Source organism: the organism of the source record quoted next, unplaced genomic scaffold (genome assembly GCF_019419815.1).
Source record: "Pyrus x bretschneideri cultivar Hongxiangsu unplaced genomic scaffold, Pyrus_bretschneideri_v1 Contig1, whole genome shotgun sequence".
In the NCBI taxonomy this organism is placed as follows: domain Eukaryota; kingdom Viridiplantae; phylum Streptophyta; class Magnoliopsida; order Rosales; family Rosaceae; genus Pyrus; species Pyrus x bretschneideri.
In genome coordinates this window covers 1,970,079-1,988,957 of record NW_025999390.1, presented here as the reverse complement: position 1 = coordinate 1,988,957, position 18,879 = coordinate 1,970,079, and the positions used below count along the sequence as shown (strand labels likewise).

The following is an 18,879-nucleotide window of genomic DNA, read 5'->3' as shown; positions in this document are numbered from 1 at the left end:
AGATTATGATATTATATACGAAGAAAATCAAGATTTCTTCTTAAATTAATTAGCAATATGACAACAGTAAAATGAACTACCAACGTTGTATAAATTAACGATTAACATTCCGATACACTACCAACTTACTTGAAAAATATATCCATACATGAATATGAGTTTCATGTCTCCTTTTACAAGTATCTCATCTCACTTAGCGGCAACTTATGATTATATGGGGTACATGAAAGGGTACGTACGCGAGGTCAAAGCAGCCCTCAAACTTTTCTCAAACATTCTCCTCCAAATTGAAACTGCCGAGAGAGAGAGAGAGAGAGGAGAGAGAAAGTGAGCGCTCAAATAAAAAATAAACTGGAAAATCAAATCAGTGAAGAGGGGAGGTGGAGTATTTAATGCTGGAAGGTAAGAAAAACAGGAAGCATTAAATGCAGACATGTCCCATATTAAATGAAACAATTTAATGGGTTGCCAAACCATTTGTTTTATCTCTTGCAATTCTATCAGTTCTCTACTGCTGCTAGTAGTCGAGTCTGAGAGCGGAGCTGTTGAAGGAAGCGATTTCGTTCTGCTGCCTTTATTTATCTCCCTGCTTTAATCCTTCTTTCTTCTTTGTTCTTTTGAGTCTTTTCATCTGATTCCTGGGCACCGTTTTTTATCGTCTTAACCTTTCAAATTTTGATTTATTGGGTTTCTTTCGTTCTGGATTATCTTTCCCCTCAAAAGACTTAATCTTTAATTGGTTTGGCCCCAAGAATCTCAGAATTCAATAGCAAATGGGTCGTGGGATTTCCGAGTTTTGAATTCCTTTTCCGGGGAAATATTGGGTTTTGTTTATTCTATGATTTTTCAAAAGTTGGAGGTTTTGTCTGCGATCACATTGGATGATGATAAATTAAGGTGAGTAGTTCCTTCCTCATCAGATATGTCCTTTATGTTTTATGCCTTTTCCTTTTCTGACCAGTAGTCCTTACAGATCTCACTATCGCTATAAAGTTCTGGGTTTTAATGGAAGAATATTTCTCTTTATTGTTTGAATGTTTCAGGTGAAAAAATAAATTAAAAGCTCCAAAATTTGAAATGTGATTCAATCTCTCAAGCCCCAAAATTTGAATCTTTTTTCAAATTCAGAGACCCCCTTTTGCATTCAGACTGATTATCTGGTTCTGGGCAGCAGTAATCAGACTGGTTTTAGTGAGAGAAAGGAGAGAGAGAGGGACCGATATGCATCTTTCAGTATGGAAGCCAATATCTCACTGTGCAGCACTACTAATGGAGAAGAAGACCAGGAGGAGGAGAGGCGACGGTTCTGGTTTGGCCGTCGACGCCAAGAGGAAGCCGTCAGTTCTCCGGCAGCTGCAAGAAAACAGGCTCCGGGAGGCTCTTGAGGAGGCGTCAGAAGATGGGTCGCTTTCCAAATCCCAAGACATTGATTCTGAGCAGACCCCAAATCAAGACGGCAGCTTTGGACGGTCGAGATCCCTTGCCAGGCTCCACGCCCAGAAGGAGTTTCTGCGCGCGACGGCGCTCGCGGCGGACCGGACATTCTCCACAGATGATTCAATTCCTCACCTCCATGAAGCCTTCAACAAGTTCCTCACAATGTACCCAAAGTTCCAGTCTTCTGAAAAGATTGACCATTTGAGGGCAGAGGAGTACAATCACCTCTCTGAATCGCTTGCAAAGGTATGTCTTGATTACTGCGGTTTCGGGTTGTTTTCGAATCTTCAAGCTCAACTGTATTGGGAAACATGTTCGTTTACATTGTCGGAAATAACTGCAAATTTGAGTAACCATGCTCTCTACGGAGGTGCTGAGACAGGCTGTGTTGAACATGACATAAAAACTAGGATTATGGATTACTTGAACATCCCCGAACACGAATATGGTCTTGTTTTTACTGTCAGTAGAGGGTCTGCATTTAAATTGCTAGCTGAATCTTACCCTTTCGGCACAAATAAGAAGTTGTTGACAATGTTTGATCATGAGAGCCAGTCTGTGAACTGGATGGTGCAGAAGGCGAAAGAGAAAGGTGCTAAGGTTTATAGCTCATGGTTTAAATGGCCAACATTGAAGCTTTGCTCTAGGGAGCTGAAGAAGCAGATAGCAAACAAGAGGAGGAGGAAGAAGGATTCTGCAACCGGGCTCTTTGTGTTTCCGGTTCAGTCAAGAGTGACTGGGGCGAAGTATTCGTATCAGTGGATGGCACTTGCTCAGCAGAACAATTGGCATGTTTTGCTTGATGCCGGGTCATTGGGTCCTAAAGACATGGATTCACTAGGGTTGTCGCTCTTTCGCCCAGATTTCATTATTACATCATTTTACAGGGTTTTTGGGTCTGACCCAACTGGATTTGGTTGTCTTCTGATCAAGAAATCTGTAATGGCGAGCCTGCAAAGTCAAGGTGGGCGGACTGGGACTGGAATTGTGAGGATTCTTCCTGTTTTTCCTCAGTACCTGAGTGATTCTGTGGATGGTCTTGATGGTGGAATTGAGAATGATGCAGTCCACAGTAACAAAGAATTAGTGCCAGAAACACATGGGGGGTCTCATATGCCTGCTTTTTCGGGTGTGTTCACTTCCAATCAGGTGAGGGATTGCTTTGAGACAGAGATGGATCAGGACTCGGACAGGGATGGAAGCACCATATTTGAAGAGGCTGAAAGCATTTCGATTGGGGAGGTTATGAAGAGTCCAATCATCAGTGAGGATGAGTCATCAGACAATTCATACTGGATTGATTTGGGTCACAGCCCATTTGGTTCTGATCATTCTGACCAACATATGAGACAGAAAACAAGTTCGCCCTTACCACCAACGTGGTTTTCTGGGAGGAAAATCAACAAGTTTTTCTCTCCGAAAGTGACACCAAAATCTCCAAAGAGCCCAATATATGATGATGATAAGAGGGCACACCTCAGACTGCATGATGATCCTGTTTTATCTTTCGATGCTGCTGTATTATCGGTGTCACATGAGCCGGACCATGCTAAGGGAATTCCTGAAGGAGAGATATTTACTGAAACCGACACTGCCTCTGGAAATGATAGGGAGATTCAAGAAAAACCTGAAATCAGGGAAGATTCAATGGTCAACAATTCTAGGTTGCTTTCTACTGAAGATGGATTTAGGCCAAACAATCAGACTTCTGGTCTTAAACACAGTAACTTTGAGCTTTCTTCAACCTCCGAAATTTGCCAAGAATCAAAAGACAGTGCTATCAGGAGAGAGACAGAGGGTGACTTCAGACTTCTGGGAAGAAGGGAAACAAAGGGATTTTCTGCTCGTAGATTTTTCGGTTTAGAAGAAGGTGATCGAGAGCTAAGCATGGGTCACAGGGTGTCTTTTACCATAGAAGACAACCACAGAGGAAAATCGAGCCTTGTATTGGAGCCTGGAGAAACATCCATGACTACCCTCGGTGACGATGAGTTTATGAGTGAAGGAGAATATGGCGATGAGCAGGAGTGGGGAAGGCGGGAGCCTGAGATAGTTTGCCGGTGTCTTGATCATGTTAATATGTTAGGCCTGAACAAAACTACCCTCAGACTTCGATATCTCATTAATTGGCTAGTCACCTCGCTACTTCAACTTCGGTTACCTGGTTCAGATGAAGGTTTAGAAGTGCCTCTCGTGCAGATATATGGTCCTAAGATCAAATACGAAAGGGGTGCCGCTGTAGCTTTTAATGTCAGACAGGGCAGCGGCAGAGGGCTAGTTCACCCCGAAGTCATACAAAAATTGGCTGAAAAGAATGGCATATCTCTCGGCGTTGGCATCCTTAGTCATGTTCGAATTGTGGATGGCCCAAAGCAGCAGCATTGTGGGGGACTTGATCTGGCAGACACATCTTTGTGCAAGCCAATGGTTAACGGGCGCCAAGGCGGTAAGAACATGTTCTTTAGGGTCGAAGTTGTTACAGCATCGCTCGGATTCTTGACCAACTTTGAAGATGTATTCAAGATGTGGGCTTTTGTTGCCAAGTTTCTCGATTCGTCGTTTGCTGAAGTCGAAGGGGATGAATTAAGTCCAGTACCGGAGGAATCCGAAACGTAACACTTGTTAAGTAAATTGTATGGATGTTTTTCCATCTATTTCTTAGGAAATGGAAGTGAAAGAAAGGATGCTTTTGTGTGGTCTCTTCTTTTTGATCCTCCTCAGGAGAATTTTCTTGTGAGCAGATTAATTGTTTATTTTTGTTGCCATATCTTTTATTGTATTTTTTGTGTTACTGGTGTTAGCTCTGTTAAAAGTAGTTTGTAACTTGAAATATAAATTAGAATTGGTCGGATTATTTATCCTCTGGGACAAGTCTTCTCAAAACTAAATTTCTGGTGTTGCTTTGTGTGGCCAGGTTTTTTTGTGTATTTGATTTGGGTGGTACAAAGAACACGAGAAAAATTTACATGAAACCGAGACGTCAAGGAGGGGCTGTCTCTAATATCTCACACGTTGCAGCATGTTGAATTTCAAATACTCCGCCATTTAAACAAAGAATTAAGAAGAATTGAACTAATTGGTCACAAATAGTAAGCCATCGTAGATCGGATTTGAACTAAAGACTTTACTTTTCTTTCTTTTTTTTGAAGAACTAACTAAAGACTTACTTTAGTATTGGAAAGACAACTTAGTCATGAACTTTAAAAGATAAACATAAATTCATGTCCAATGGTTCTTGATGCATGAGATTTTCAGATTATATTACAAAATTTTAGTGTGTATGACCACGTCATTTGTAAGACACCTCTCACAAAAGCATGAGATTCTTTACATTTTAATCTCACTCCACAACTCACTGATCGTGTCACATATGAAAATTGACCCAGTAAAACATTAGTATCAACGTTTCTCTTCGTACCAAACGCCTTCAAAAATTCAAAAAACATTTCTTCCCACCAAAATCAGTAACTTGTTGTGGAGATGTATCAGCGTTTGTATGTGTGAGGACTAAATAGCAAATTAACAATTGTTGCTTCAAATACCATAGAGTAATATGGGCCTTTCTTTTCTTATTATCAACTAAGCCCATTAACTTAATAGGCCCAATTTCTCTGATTCTTTAAAATTGCCAGGTCGGCGTAGCAGAGAATCGTACCCGGTGGCTGGTGGGTCGCCTGCACAGTACAAGCTCCAGCCAATGGCATCCATGGATTCTCAACCACTTTGTGCTCGGAAAATACTTGTTAGTATTTGTACCTAATCATTTACTTCTTGATTTGAACAACCGGTAGAACCTTCCATATTAACGTAATTGCAAACTATTTAAACTCCTGTCTAATTGAATAATTACGAAATGTGGTTTGATATTTTTCCTGTATTCCACCAGCTTTCTGTGGAAGTCGGAGTGAAAAGAAACCAAAAACAGCACTTATGAAAAGCTGTTTGGGATACTGGGATGTCAAAAGAATATCCACCTGCCTCCGGTGTAGCTGCCAAAAGGACGGCAACTTCCCCTAAGTCGCAGAGCAATAAGCATCATCAATGTTCCATCGGTTGGATGATTTGCTTCCATTTTCCACAAGATTTACATCGGTTTACAATCTTATACCTTAATAATGTTGCATTGCATCTAACCGTGGTGCTTTGGACTTGCTTTTCAAGAAAAGCGCTTTTGAAAACAACAAAACGGTTAACGTCGAGGAAGCAGTTAAAGATAAAAATGGCAAAAACGCATGGTTTCGTTAACGAGGCTTATGTGGTAACTGGTAACTACTCCACCCTTCTTTGCTCGTATGGAGTTTGTTTCTTCCACGTTTTTTGAAGTTAATTTCATCTTGTTCATGTCGAGCATGCTATTATTAGAGCCCTAGGCAGAGTTGTAAAGTGCGCTGAAGTTTCTTTTTTCTTTCCGGATTCTTTCTCAATCTGGCGAGTGCTTATGACATGCTATTCCTGCACCGTTTGCAAGAGAAAACGGCCTCCGTACGGAAGATTGTGGCCGGTGAGCCTAAGTCATTGGGGAACCAGAACGAAGGCTATTGATAATCGTCTGGCCATAAAAACGAAGGGATGGTATAAGTTCTGTGAGAATCCAACAATCTCAAGGATGGTGATGTCTGCTTATTCAAGCTCAAACGGATGTCCAGGTCAATTTCAACAGCGTTCATGGACGTCAAGATAACCCGCCACAGATCCTAATCACCCGTTGGTTCTGAAGTTTTTGGTTTCCCGACATATTTGATGAGTATTTCTCGTCAACTATGTGAAGATTAAACTCATGCTGTGTAATTTGATGACTAAATCTTCTCTATGCTCCCTTTGAAATTCTATATTTAAGTACTCATTAAGCACTTGTTAAAAAGGCTTTTAAAACAACTGAAAGCATTTAAAAAAAAAAAAAATTTAATTCAAAAACGCTTTTAAGTGCTAAGAAAGCATTACTTCCTCTTGCTATTTGATATCAATCCTAATTACCCGGTTAATTGACGCTAAGAGTAACTCCACCCCTAAAAAAAATATGTCAGCACCCAACCCATTTAATCTACTCAGTGAATAATAATAGGCAAAATGCATCTTCATCCCTACAAAATACGCTGACACCCAGCCTATTTAAAATATTATTAATTTTTTTTATAAAATAATAAAGAAATTACACAAAATACTAATAATAAATAACAAATTACATCTATTAATAAAAATGAATAAGAAATTACATAAAGTACTAAAAATAAAGACGAAATTACATAAAGTACTAAGAATTAAGATGAAATTAAATAAAGTACTACAAATAAATACAAAATTATACAGAGTCTGTGGAGTTAGGATATGTGGTGCTATGATATTCGTTGCTAGGATCTGTGTAGCTAGAACCCCCTCCACTTGTTTCCGCATCTCTTGCACACCTCCTTCGCATCACGTCTCTTTTTTCCGAAGTCTAAAAATATTTTGAATTCGGAGACAATCCTACTAGAGGCTTGTTCATAGTGTCACGATCTGCTTGAGCCATCATTTCTTCTCTAAGCATCTCATTTTCTTGATTAAGTGATTCTCTAATCATCTCGTTATCTAGATTAAGTATTTCTCTTTGTCTCTCAGTCGCCGCATCACGTCTCTCAGTAGCTACTAATATTGTTGCCATAGTCACATTTTTTTCCTCATCTCTAAATGCTTCCTGCGCCATGTTCAGTTCACCTTGGCGAGCAAGTTTGTCCATATATTTAGTGTAGTCATTTTTGAAAGACTACCTTTTTTCTTTGATGCCTTTTTACCTTGAGGCCTGAGGGACTAACGAGTCAGTTGGGTTTCTAGCACTTCTTTAAGCGTCCCTTCCATCTCTTCCAATGTCTCGACTTCTTGTTCAGTTGTGTCTGCCTCTGGCAAACTGTGTAGACCCATGTCGTGCATGACAACTTATGGACCGATTGCCACAATTATGTATCTGGGGCAATCTTTGACAATTTGCCAACATTCCCACTTGCTGAATGATTTGTTATGGTTCTTCAAATTGTAGAATGTTTGTGCTTGTAGTGTCTATAAATGTGGGATAAGACAGTATTATAAAATGCGGGTGTAACACAAATAAATAAATTAAAATATTGATACGGATGGAATGCATATAAATAAATAAAAATATTGTCACCTGATCCGTTAAACTTGTCCTACTACGCAGATTACCGGAAGTATGAGAGATGATGTTTTTCCAACAAGTAAATGATGGGTTGAGTTTTTTCCAACGACCTTGAAGACCTTGACTACTTTTGGCGTCTTTTCCATAGTACATTGCAAAACACCTTCATAATTTTACTCCACATTTCTCGCTTATCCATCTCATTACCCGTAATTGGATCATGAGTAGTGTGAACCCAGCATTCATACAACGTAACATCTTCGCTGAGCCTTCATGTAGTAATTTTTTTCTCTCAAAAATTATATGAAAGCTTTGATAGAAAGTGTTGAAAATATTGAAATGTGGTGTAAGGTGAAAGATGAGGGTTAGATATTTATAGAAAAAAAAAAATTTACTTAATTAATTTGGACCGTTGGATTTGAAAAAGATTCAAATCTGACAGCCTATACGTTGACACGTGGCCAACGGTCATAATTCTGACCGTTGTGCATTTTTTAAAAAAAATTTGGGGGAAAAACGTGCACCGTTGATCTTTGGATCAGACGGTCTAGATCAAACCACGCCACTAGCTGTTGGATGTCAAATTCAAAATTTTTTGACCATTGGAAATCCAATGGTCCAGAAAACTAGCCGTTGGAAATCCAACGGCCCATAAACAAACACGTGGCCTCCCCCATCAGATCCCTAAGTGCACCTGCGCTGGCAGGTCACCCCCACGTTTTATTGTCGGGACACGCGGCCATGTGCATGTGTTTCACATGCGCCTGGTGCAAAAAAAATTTAAATTGGCCTGCGACGTTATGCTAGCGTCAACATGACGTCAAGCAAGTTGTCCTATGGGTCTGTCAATTTTGGGTTGGCCTGAAGACCAGCTTGAGCTGGGTGCCGTCCTATCCACATGGGCTGGAGGGGATTAGTTGGGTGCTGGGCCAAAAATGATGCTGGGTGCCGGCCTACAAGTCCCCGGTGGACTTGCTCTAAACGGATCCAAATTACCACCCAGGTGACGTGGCGCCACTCCATTCGATCAATTCTCGATTGCAAAATTAAGTATGCAACTCGTGCGCACCAGATTTTCTGACACCCATTGCACGTGGAATTGTCAGTCAGAGACTTCGCAAAGTCACGCGCCATCAGGGGGAGTGAAACCAAGCTGCACGTCCTCCAACGAGCTCTTGGAGGAAGTGAGAGAGCGACTGGCTTTAATTTCGTCTATCTAATTTCCCCAGAATTGAAAAAACAAAAAAATTGAAAAAAAAAAAACCCAGTAATTTTATACGAGCACAAATAGCATCTTGAATTTTGTTACTTTTTGCTTCGTTAATTTTAATTCCAAGGGAAAATGTTAGGACCTATTTGGTTGCTCGGAAAATTTCACTGAGATTCTGGTTTCATTCTAGAGTTCGAAACTTGCAGAGCTAATTTCAATGGCAGAGGAAGCTGGGAATGTGAGGAGCCCTCATTTTTTTGCGTTTTATTCTGCTGATTTGAGCTCTGAAAGACTGGTAATTTTGTTCTTCCCTCTTCAGATTCTCCATTATTTTATCTGTTTGGGTAATTTTATTTTCTTCTAGGTTGTTGGGAATTAGGGTTAGTGTGTAACATTTGCTGATTAATGTTAAAGTGAGTGTCTTTGGATTTGGGAATTAGGGTTAGTGCATTAAAGTTGTAAACAGTTAAATTGTTTATTCCATATTGGAATTAGTAATCCTGCAAAAATCTTACTCTGTTAGCAAAACTCTTACTCTGTTACTAGAGAGACTCAAATTGTAAAATGTTATAATTTTTGTATCTTCAGAGTTAGCCAAGTTAAAATATTGGTGGGTTAATCTCGGTGTTTATTGAATTTTTGGATGGTGATGCAATGTCATGCTACAGAAAATCCCAGAAAGATTCATGAGACACATGGAAGGCAAAACATCTGGGTTAGTTGCGTTGTTCGGCCCTAGCGGCAGTGCATGGAGTGTTGAATTGATTGAACAGAATGGTGGTTTGTTCTTGCATCATGGGTGGCCGGCATTTGTGAGAGACCATTATGTGGAATGCGGGGACTTCTTGATTTTCAGATACGATGGTGATTTGCGTTTCACCGTGCTAATTTTTGATCAAAGTGCATGTGAGAAAGAGGCTGCATTTCGTTTTGGATACGGCCAAGACTCCAGGAACTTTGAGAAGTATATGTATATGGGACGAAAAAGGGGAAGGGAGGAGGTCGCATCATCTGGCAATAAGCTGGTTGATGGTGCGGTGAAGAAGATTAGAAACGGTTCGTCTCAATTCCGGTCAGAATGCATTGGTGAGGGTCGAGAAGAAGAAACTTGTTCCACAGAAAAAAATCCACATGAGAATCCTGGTAAGAAAACCAACTGATCTGTTGGCTCTTTCCACACAAAGGCAACTTTCCGGTCACCAGATAATTCTGCAGAGCCTGCCCCTTTCTCTTTCTCTCCTTTTCTCTCTTATAGCAAGTTGTTTGTATTACAGATAATTTAACTGTTTTGGAGTGAAAGGACGGAACGAGCCCAAGTTTTCATGTAATAAAATACTAGGCATAAAAATGAAGTTCACGTGCACTAAGCACTAGAATGTCAACACTGAAATAATGAGTTTTACTACGTCTGTGCAAACAAAACTGAATACATAGAGTTGCATTGGTGATATTTTTATTATTGCTTGCAGGTTTGGATGTTGTTTCGTATAAAGCAAAGGCATCGATTCAAAATATGTGTGGAAAAGGAGATGGATTAAATGTTCATGGTAGAGTTTGTATGCAGATGTCATCAGCTCATGAAGTAGCACCATCATTTAGCTCCTCTAACCCTTATTTCGTGAGAATCATAAAAAGTTTCAACATCAGTGGTTCATATACTCTGGTGGGTTCTTCCCTCTGGCTTTGTTGTTGTATCTTTTTCTTCTTATGAGGGATGTTTTGTTTATTGTAAGGTATACGTGTTGCATCAAATCACTCTTTTGAGACGCTGTCCCATTTTAATTATCTGCTCTTATGCATCCAAAAAATATATTATTGATTCCAATTTGGCATCAATTCTTTGTCCACAATTCCTCAAACTGTGCAAAATCTTGCTTTAATGTTACTGTTTCCTGATGGAATTAACCACAATCACCCAGAGGTTGTGCCCGTGGTTCCTCATTTCGTCGTTCAGGTTTGGGGTTTGGACAATGTCCACGGTATTCTGCTTTTTCTTTTTCATATGGGATTCAACTGATAGATTTATCAGTGTTAAAGATTTTTGCCTCTTTTTCGTGAATGAACTTTTGAGTGTGTTCACGCATGTGGTTGTGGGCGTGTATGAGTGATTTTTTACTGACTGATTTATGTTTTGCAGAATATCCCATATAAATTTTCAGTGGCACATTTACCAAACTGCAAAGTAAAGATTGTCCTTCAAAATTGGAAAGGAGAAAGTTGGACCGTCAATTCTGTGCCAAGTAATAGAGTGCATACTAGTCACACTCTTTGTGGAGGATGGATGGCGTTTGTTCGTTATAATGACATACAGCTGGGAGATATCTGCACTTTTGAACTTATGCGTGAGTGTGAATTCCGTGTCCACATTCAAAAGGGAGAAACATCTAGTTGGTTAAGTCCGGGGCTAGCTGTCACTACGCATAAAACTATCAAATGCTTGTCAAAGAAAATGAAAGGGAACTCTCCCAAAGTCCTTTCAAAGAGTATAAGAGAGATAGCTGATAAACTATCATCAAAGAAGGATCAAGACGCTGCTTTCATTAATGACACAAGGAAATATGGCAGCACATCAAGATCTCTTACTAAAGCTGCACTTGCTCAGTCAAAAGTTGCTAGTAAAAAGTTGGGTAAGCAAGCAATTTCTTGCAAAGATGGGGCCATGTGTGCTATTCATGTTTTTTATTGAAATGGCGTGAAGTTCATCTAGACTAATATGCTATACTTTTATCTATAAACTTAGGCTAATGGAATTAGATTTTCGACGTGTTTAAGAAACACATGATAATATTATTGCTTAAAGTGATTGATGTCAAGGGCACTTTCATTTTCTAACTTAAATTGGTTTATGAACCATAAAATGGAGACAGTTAATCGCAGGAAAAAAGTTGTTGAAGATGAACTAGATTCAAAATCAAGTGGTTTGAGAATCAAGTTAACACTTGATGAAGAAAGAATAGCTCGATCTTTCACTTCTTGTTACCCGAATTTTGTGAAAATCATGAAGAAGTTCAACATCAGTGGATCATATACATTGGTAAGCCATGTCAATTCGCGCAGACATGTTTATATTGTTCTTTTGAAGATTGCTTTTGGATGGTTCATACTGATAGACTGGTTATTCTTTTGCAGAAAATCCCATACCAGTTTTCCACAGAATACCTCCCCAACTATAAAACAGAGATTGTGCTTCGAAACTCAAAAGGGGAATGTTGGACTGTGAACTCTGTCCCAGACTCGAAAGGGCGTGTGGTGCATACTTTTTGTGGAGGGTGGATGGCATTTGTACGCGGAAATGACATTAACATTGGAGATGTTTGCATTTTTGAGCTTGTTGGTAAGGATGAAATGCAAGTGCACATTTCCAGTGTTGGTAAAAAGGGATTTGAGGCGGACAAGGAACATCTAATGTAGTATAGCGATTGTGTAATCTACCGGAAATGTACCTTCTTTCTGACACATGATCCAGCTCAACCATCCCTTGTACGTGTTCTGTGGTGAGCTTTCCTATTTGCGTTTTGTTTTTCTCTGATCGTGTTCTTCATGTCATGGCGACTTCTAACTAAACATTGGTAAGTGTTGTCATCTTCAACCTAAATCATCCTTTCCTGTTATGAATATGAATGTTAATAGAACTTCACTGAACATCTTTTGTGAGCGTAGGCGCTTCTTCCTTTTCCCCCCGGACACAATCATGTGGTTTGTCATCGCCTTTAATGTGTTTTCCCCTTGGTGAATTCAGTTTGGTATAATGCATGCTGCATTAAAGAGTAAGGTTTCTGCGTTTTTGGTATGGATGGAGAGTAACTGATTTGCTGGTGTAATGGTGTATGCTATACATTTGTTTAGGGTCACTACATTCTCAGGCATTGTTTTTGCTTTTAATTCTCAGTGTCACGGAGAAACTTGTAACGGTAATCGGATTTCACTCTTTAAAGTTTTCATATGATTGGTACGGCACTCTTGATGCAATCGACATGAATGATAGGACAGAGGGGGATATTGTTGGTTGAAAGATGAGATCGAGGGTCCTGATTAATGCTTATTTACTCTTAAAGCATAATCGACTTCAGACTGGTTCAAAAGTATATGACAATTTGAATGCTTGCAACAAATAAGATGCCAAAGGAAAGACATGAAAACTAATACAGGCCGAAGAAAATAGACTAAACCAACAAAGTACCCAAGACTAACCAAGAAAATTGTAACTAAGCAGGGCACTAAGAACGTTGACAAAGAAAAAAGAGCGTGGCATTAAACTAAGAGTCCCGTTCTTTTTAACCCTGAAGTTCAAGAAAATTGTGGTCATCTATCATTTGATCTTAATCAAACAATAGAGGAGAAATACCAAAAAAAAAAAAAATAAATAAATTGATCACGTACTATTGGTTTAAAATCGTCTAGGAGAACAAGTCTGTAAGTGTGCACAGAGAGAACTGCAAGTGTTAATTTAGCAGAAACATCAACTGGATCCGTCTTGTTTAAACCGGAGAAATACATGTTTCATGAAAACGTTGAAGAAATCTAATCGAGGTATCTTGGTTCACACGATTCTGTTTCTGAAACAGTTGTTCTAAAATGTACGTTGTGTTTTTGTTCTTCCATTGGTATTGACGATTTTCCTGGTTGCAGACGATTCTGAAGCGTGTAGAGCGTTGCAGGGTTTCCGAGTGGAGAGACTGTAACGCTTCAAGATCTGACCGGGAGATCGTGGCCTGCTCAACTTCATGTCAGGGCAGTTCACCGTGTGCAGATGGCACGGGGATGGTTAGCTTGTGTTAGCACAAACGAGATTTCGCCTGGGGGCGCCATCGTTTTTGAGTTTGTGAAGCGAGGTGTGATGCAACTACATATTTTCAGAGGCAATGCGCTACTCACAGCTCCAGATGTCTCTAATTGAAGCCAATTAACTGCAAATTTGCATTACTTCTTAATGCAGTGGTGGCAACATCTGCTAGCCTGTTTAGGGTTTGAGGTTGCAATTGGATTGTTGTCCTTCTCCGAAAAGAAGGCATTTTTGCAGCCGAACGACTGCGTGACGGAAGACCTCAACGACCATGCTTTTGCAGACACTGTCAAACCCAAATATTTTGATTGGAACCAAAAAACAAACAGATTTCGTGCACCCTGAGCAAGACGGTGACACACCTATGACTAAATTGACACACAGCAACTAGCAATCTGTGGATCAGATCCCAATTTGTAAATAATAGAAAAGACCGTACGACTCTGCAGAATACAATTATATCCATAAAATTCACGGTAAGATGTCAGTGTTCCAACACTCACTATAGTGGAAATATGCGATATAAAAGTACGTTTATCTCCATCTTCAACCCAAAAATCCGGGTGAGTACACCAGTAGAAACTGATATAAAGTTGCAACAAATACGCTGATGCTCTTGGATTGCAAAATCATTAAAGGTCTGTCGATCAAAATTAGATAAAAGAATAATCTCTACATACCAATGATTTAAAATAATAAAACCGAAGGGTAACCAATTGAAGAAACAGAGAACAGAGGATATTCTAATCCTGAAGACCTTTTCTGACTGGTAGTCATATGTTGGGGGGTTATGATTGGTTGTTTCGGGCAGAGGGTCTCTGACAATAAGCAAAGAGCTGCCAACTGATGAGGGCCATCAATAGAGAGGTACCTAGTTCAAACACTACCACATCCGGAAATTGCCAACCCAGGCCTCGCCTCAGATAGCTGCATAAACGATAAGTGAGTTAGACAAGGGAGAGAAACTTAAAAAGAGTGCGATCTAGTTGTTACACTTGACAATTGACGAACGGAACCAGCCCTACCAATCAGAATTTGAAAACGAAAGAGGAAGGTAGGTTTAGAATTTGTGGGACATAGAGTTATCACTATTTTTAAGGGAAAGGGAAAGAAATACGTTACCTAGAGTATCAATGTGCCGTAGCGATGAGTAGATGTTAAAAGCAAAGAATTTTTCAAGCAGTGGTAGAACTAAGGGAAGTTAAGAAGCTGACCTTGTGATAGATGGCATGGTTGCCACAACTCCTGCACATACGTATATTAAAGGAATCATAATCTTAGGCTTGTTTTTCCGAAGCCACATCAAAGATCCAAATGCAGCAAGGGATATACTCAAGACCTGAATAAAGAGAGTGAACAGGAACTTATTAACAAAGATGGGCAAATTTAATCCGTTAAAGAAGAAAAAAAAATTTGAAGTTATATTAATCAAGTTTGTTAACATAGGACATATAATTGAGGTATGCCTAACATGAAATCACTATGTCACTTTCAGGCTCCCAAAGTCAAAGGGGATTTTAGCATTCTATATCCACAAACCTATCAACGAGCATTCTGGCCGACATGTTTGATAAGAAAACTACAATGTAAGAAACAAAGAAACAAAACAATTGAATACCAGATTGGCATTTGCTTCAAGGCCTTGGAGAATGTAATCCCAGGTGAATTCTAGTCCTCTAGCACCCACCCATAGCGGTGCCAATCTATGAAGAACAGAATCAGCAAAAGCCCATCCTGCAAATAGGGAACAAAAAAGCTTCAAAATTGTTCTAAAATGAATAAAAACTTATCATTTTCGTTTTCCACGCGCTACTCACCAAGTCCCACAGCTTGAAATTTATGATTCTGAGAGATATTCCTGTGGGTCAGCTGAGTCAAAGCATAGTAAAGTCCAGCAACGTCTATAAAACCGATTAAAGCTTTCAACAATTCCTGAAACCCGAAAAAAGACATTAAGAATTTGTTTATTTCAGTCTAAATTTATAATCTTTAAATGCAACACTAGCCAAATTACGATAAAACTTCATCTACAAACATGGGAACCAGCATGAACTTATCTAAAATTGACATTTCTATTCGGAAAGATACATTTCAACTAAAACAAATATAGAAAATACCTGATACGGATCGAAGCTCTCATTGTCAGATACCTTCAGAAAAGTTGCCAAACAAACCAGCTGCAGAACACAGATTTAATAAACAAAAACCATCAGCAGCCATTTCTGTTGAAATTACTTCAAATTACTATAATTTTACATAAAATGCGATTTTTCTAATCATATCAGTTGAATTAACCACGAATTAATACTAACGAACCTTCACCAAAGCTGTTCCGAGATAAACCAAAGCTGCTTTGATGGAAGTACCGAGCGTATCGTACTCCGATCTGCACAATTAAATCGCACAATCGAGTTAGGGTTTTGATTTGGGGAAGAAGACGAAGTGAATTGGGTGTGATTTGTGAGAGCGTAAAAGATCCGAACGAAAAAGAGAAGAGTAGGACGGGTGTACAGCGGCGTGGCGGAGTAGTAGACGGCGTGAGGGCCGAACGTCAGGATGGCGCAGTTGAAGAAGTGAAACACCGTCATTTCGCTCCGTCTTCTTCTTCCTCCTCTCCTTCTCTCAGTCGAAGACTCTCAGACTTGGACGAAATCTCGCAGTGCGATCTCGATTCTCGACGAGAATTTGGGTGAGTTGAGGACCCGTTCGTTCGGATTTGAGCTTCGATTAACTTCACCCAGGCCCATTTCGTTTATGAGCCTCATTTACCAATTTCAACAGTATACTGGGCCTGAGCAAATGGAGTACCTGTTAGTGGTAATGGGCCGGCGGACAAACCGAAACATACAGATAACGGACAAAAGGTTGGTGGTTTTTTCATCCAAGAGAGAATATTGGTGGTTTAGGGTACCAATCTCAAGTAGTGGATTATAATAGTGATTAGCGCATTTTTCTTTAATCTACTTCATTTTGAATTTAACCTTTTTTTTCCCTTCTCTGCTTAGTGTAGATCAATATGGAATTTCGCTTCTAATAAATAGAAAAAGATTAAATACCACTTGATATGATGCCAAGGGGCATCATATTAACCGTACATGTGTCAATTGTCCATAACAGATTTGATTGTGCTATTGGGTTTGTTGCTTTATTAGTTGTATTTGTTATAAATAAGGGCTTCTGGAAGAAAAACAATTTCCTTGACACTTGATTGAAGGTTGAAAGAGATCCTGTCACCACTTTGGTCACTATATCCAGATCAAAATTTTACTTTGGTCACTGTTCTTTGAATTTGAACAATTTGGCCATTGTGTTGTTTACTTGTGAGGCAATTAAAGCCCACCTGACTAGATTAAATAAAGGCATGAGGCTATATGGAGCTCAAATAACATTCTAGAGCATGCCGTAGATATTTACCTCCCAATTACGTGTATTAACGCTTATACTAGACGTAAATGACCAAAATGGTTAACGTATAAAAACGCAACGCAATAAAAAACTGAGTCATATGAAAAACACAGAGATCAAAATTGAACTAACACAGGGATCAAAATGGGATTCAAGCCCTTCTTTTAGTTAGGATCACTAATTATTAATTATTCATTTGTATCTCTCATTATTTTCAAATGTCAATAAAAACACTAAATTTGTTTTTCGGGAAATAATTGTTATCTTATCAAATAACTACAAACACAAGAATTCGCTCATAGTGGACTCCATATTTCCTATTGAGAAATTGATATCTTACCAGAAATTCCAGATTCCACGACTGTCTTTTCTGCCAAGGCCTTGACTGTTCACCAATTCTCCCTGACCACACATGGTCCACCATTATCTATAAAACTCTAGCTAGGGTTTATGCCATGACTATATATGCTCCAAAGAGAGAAAAAGATAAATTTTAAAAGAAAATACTTGCAGGCCACACTTGGATGCATGTAATTAATCTACTTATTTACCAGAACACTGCATATGAATGCATTTCTTAGTTGAAAGCTTCCATTTGTTTTCTTTCTTAAGTACCATTTTATATTTGGTTTTATAATAATTAGGCTCTAATTGTGACCTTTTTTTTCTTCTAATTTATGTCTAATATTCTGCCAATTCAGGAATCATTTGACTGTTCACGTGGCATTTCCGGCCACAACACCGTAGACAGTAAACATGAACAACGTCCTATTTCGTTTCTACTCTTTGATGTCTTTCTCACCAGTGTGATTATTATAATATTTAAATCTCTTGATACTAAAAGATAATAATTCAAACACGACCAATTTGATCTAGTGGATGTTTCAGGTTAGTGCCAAATGTGGATATATTGTTGGATGGATGTTGACGTTTAAGGTTGATGAGTTTTTTCCTCTATGCTATAGATGCGAAGCAAGACAATTGCCAGCACAGATGGGACACCCCTAATTCCCATATATATGAGTGTGAGAAAGAGTAAAAAAAATTGGAAATATATGATTGAGCTTTGGAGGTTTGGAACAAATATAGATTAGCTATTTTAAGCAGAGATTGCATTTTACTCTAATCTAGTAAGGATTATATATAGTTACGACATGTTCTTCGTATTTAGGAGAAAAAAAATGAGAGAAACATTGAAATATACGAGAGATCTTATGTGGTGAATGTATAGTTCTCTGCAATAGTCATGTATTATCTTAGTTCTCTGCAATAATCATGTATTATCTCATTTTGCTACAGTAAAAACGAATTTCATGCTGAGAATATGCTCCTTTATAGGGGTATATATATTACAAATTTAAATTTAATTTGTGTGGTCCAGAGGACAACTCTGGGAAAAATGAGAGAGAAAGACAGTGTCACGGGAATACACAAAGGCTCTTTCCCAAGCAAACAAGAAGTTTATTTAATTCCAAAAGGGAAAAGAGAGCTGAGGATTTTAAGCGATTGGGATGTATGATCCCCATATACAACTAAAAGCTCAGCGGAAAACCATCAAATTTTTCATAATTGAAAACAGGACTAAAACGAGGGCTTAAGCTGCAGATGAATTATCACAGGTTCACTGCATGGGAAATGGAATGGAAAATGATGGAAAACTACGTTCGGAATATTAGTTGAATGAAAGCGTTCAAAATCGACAGAATGGAAAGGGATTTCTCTTTTTCTTGTAAATTATTTGAAATTGAAATAAGTATATACATTCTTCAAGAAAAAAAATCTAAATTTTCATTACCAAGAACAAGAATAACAGGTGCCCGATGGATACATATTCTCCCGTGACCAACTTCTGGATTTGGAGGAAATTCACACAAAGCACAAATGAATTTAAACCCTATATGGTCGCCACAAAAGACC

The 18,879-nt window shown here is 38.9% G+C and overlaps 3 protein-coding genes across 5 annotated transcripts; 2 read left to right on the top strand and 1 right to left on the bottom strand.

Moving 5' to 3' along the window:
* The first annotated feature begins 270 nt into the window (after positions 1-270).
* On the top strand, positions 271-4,300 carry LOC103954026. The gene is made up of 2 exons (XM_048578533.1): positions 271-897; positions 1,044-4,300. Exon 2 carries the CDS (start codon positions 1,222-1,224, stop codon positions 4,051-4,053), a length of 2,832 nt encoding a protein of 943 aa, XP_048434490.1. The 5' UTR covers positions 271-897; positions 1,044-1,221; the 3' UTR covers positions 4,054-4,300.
* A 4,449-nt stretch (positions 4,301-8,749) lies between these two features.
* On the top strand, positions 8,750-12,731 carry LOC103954034 (B3 domain-containing protein Os01g0723500). Of its 3 annotated transcripts, XR_001953671.2 has the most exons (7): positions 8,751-9,069; positions 9,443-9,917; positions 10,244-10,437; positions 10,912-11,401; positions 11,642-11,808; positions 11,904-12,343; positions 12,435-12,731. XR_001953671.2 is itself a non-coding variant. In XM_048578524.1 (6 exons), the coding sequence occupies exons 2-6, from the start codon at positions 9,434-9,436 to the stop codon at positions 12,183-12,185; spliced, it is 1,617 nt and encodes a 538-aa protein (XP_048434481.1). In that variant the 5' UTR covers positions 8,750-9,069; positions 9,363-9,433; the 3' UTR covers positions 12,186-12,731. The 3 variants fall into 3 exon arrangements, 2 of the variants coding, with proteins under 2 accessions (XP_048434481.1, XP_009364120.2); XM_048578524.1 differs by having other exon boundaries at positions 8,750-9,069; positions 9,363-9,917; positions 11,904-12,731; XM_009365845.3 differs by having other exon boundaries at positions 11,904-12,731.
* Positions 12,732-14,073: 1,342 nt separating this feature from the next.
* LOC103954049 (transmembrane protein 147) lies at positions 14,074-16,258 on the bottom strand. Its single transcript, XM_009365859.3, has 7 exons — positions 16,069-16,258; positions 15,874-15,943; positions 15,675-15,734; positions 15,375-15,489; positions 15,176-15,291; positions 14,772-14,896; positions 14,074-14,484 (listed from the first exon to the last, which is right to left on the bottom strand). Exons 1-7 carry the CDS (start codon positions 16,143-16,145, stop codon positions 14,346-14,348), a joined length of 702 nt encoding a protein of 233 aa, XP_009364134.1. The 5' UTR covers positions 16,146-16,258; the 3' UTR covers positions 14,074-14,345.
* Between the last annotated feature and the right edge of the window lie 2,621 nt (positions 16,259-18,879).

Coding starts and splice junctions, on each gene's coding strand:
- LOC103954026 (XM_048578533.1), top strand. CDS start 1,222: ATGCATCTTTCAGTATGGAAGCCAATATCTCACTGTGCAGCACTACTA.
- LOC103954034 (XM_009365845.3), top strand. CDS start 8,992: ATGGCAGAGGAAGCTGGGAATGTGAGGAGCCCTCATTTTTTTGCGTTT. Junction 9,918..10,243: donor AAATCCACATGAGAATCCTG/GTAAGAAAACCA, acceptor TATTGCTTGCAG/GTTTGGATGTTGTTTCGTAT. Junction 10,438..10,911: donor TCAGTGGTTCATATACTCTG/GTGGGTTCTTCC, acceptor TATGTTTTGCAG/AATATCCCATATAAATTTTC.
- LOC103954049 (XM_009365859.3), bottom strand. CDS start 16,145: ATGACGGTGTTTCACTTCTTCAACTGCGCCATCCTGACGTTCGGCCCT. Junction 15,292..15,374: donor ATTTCAAGCTGTGGGACTTG/GTGAGTAGCGCG, acceptor CCCTATTTGCAG/GATGGGCTTTTGCTGATTCT. Junction 14,897..15,175: donor TTGAAGCAAATGCCAATCTG/GTATTCAATTGT, acceptor CTCTTTATTCAG/GTCTTGAGTATATCCCTTGC.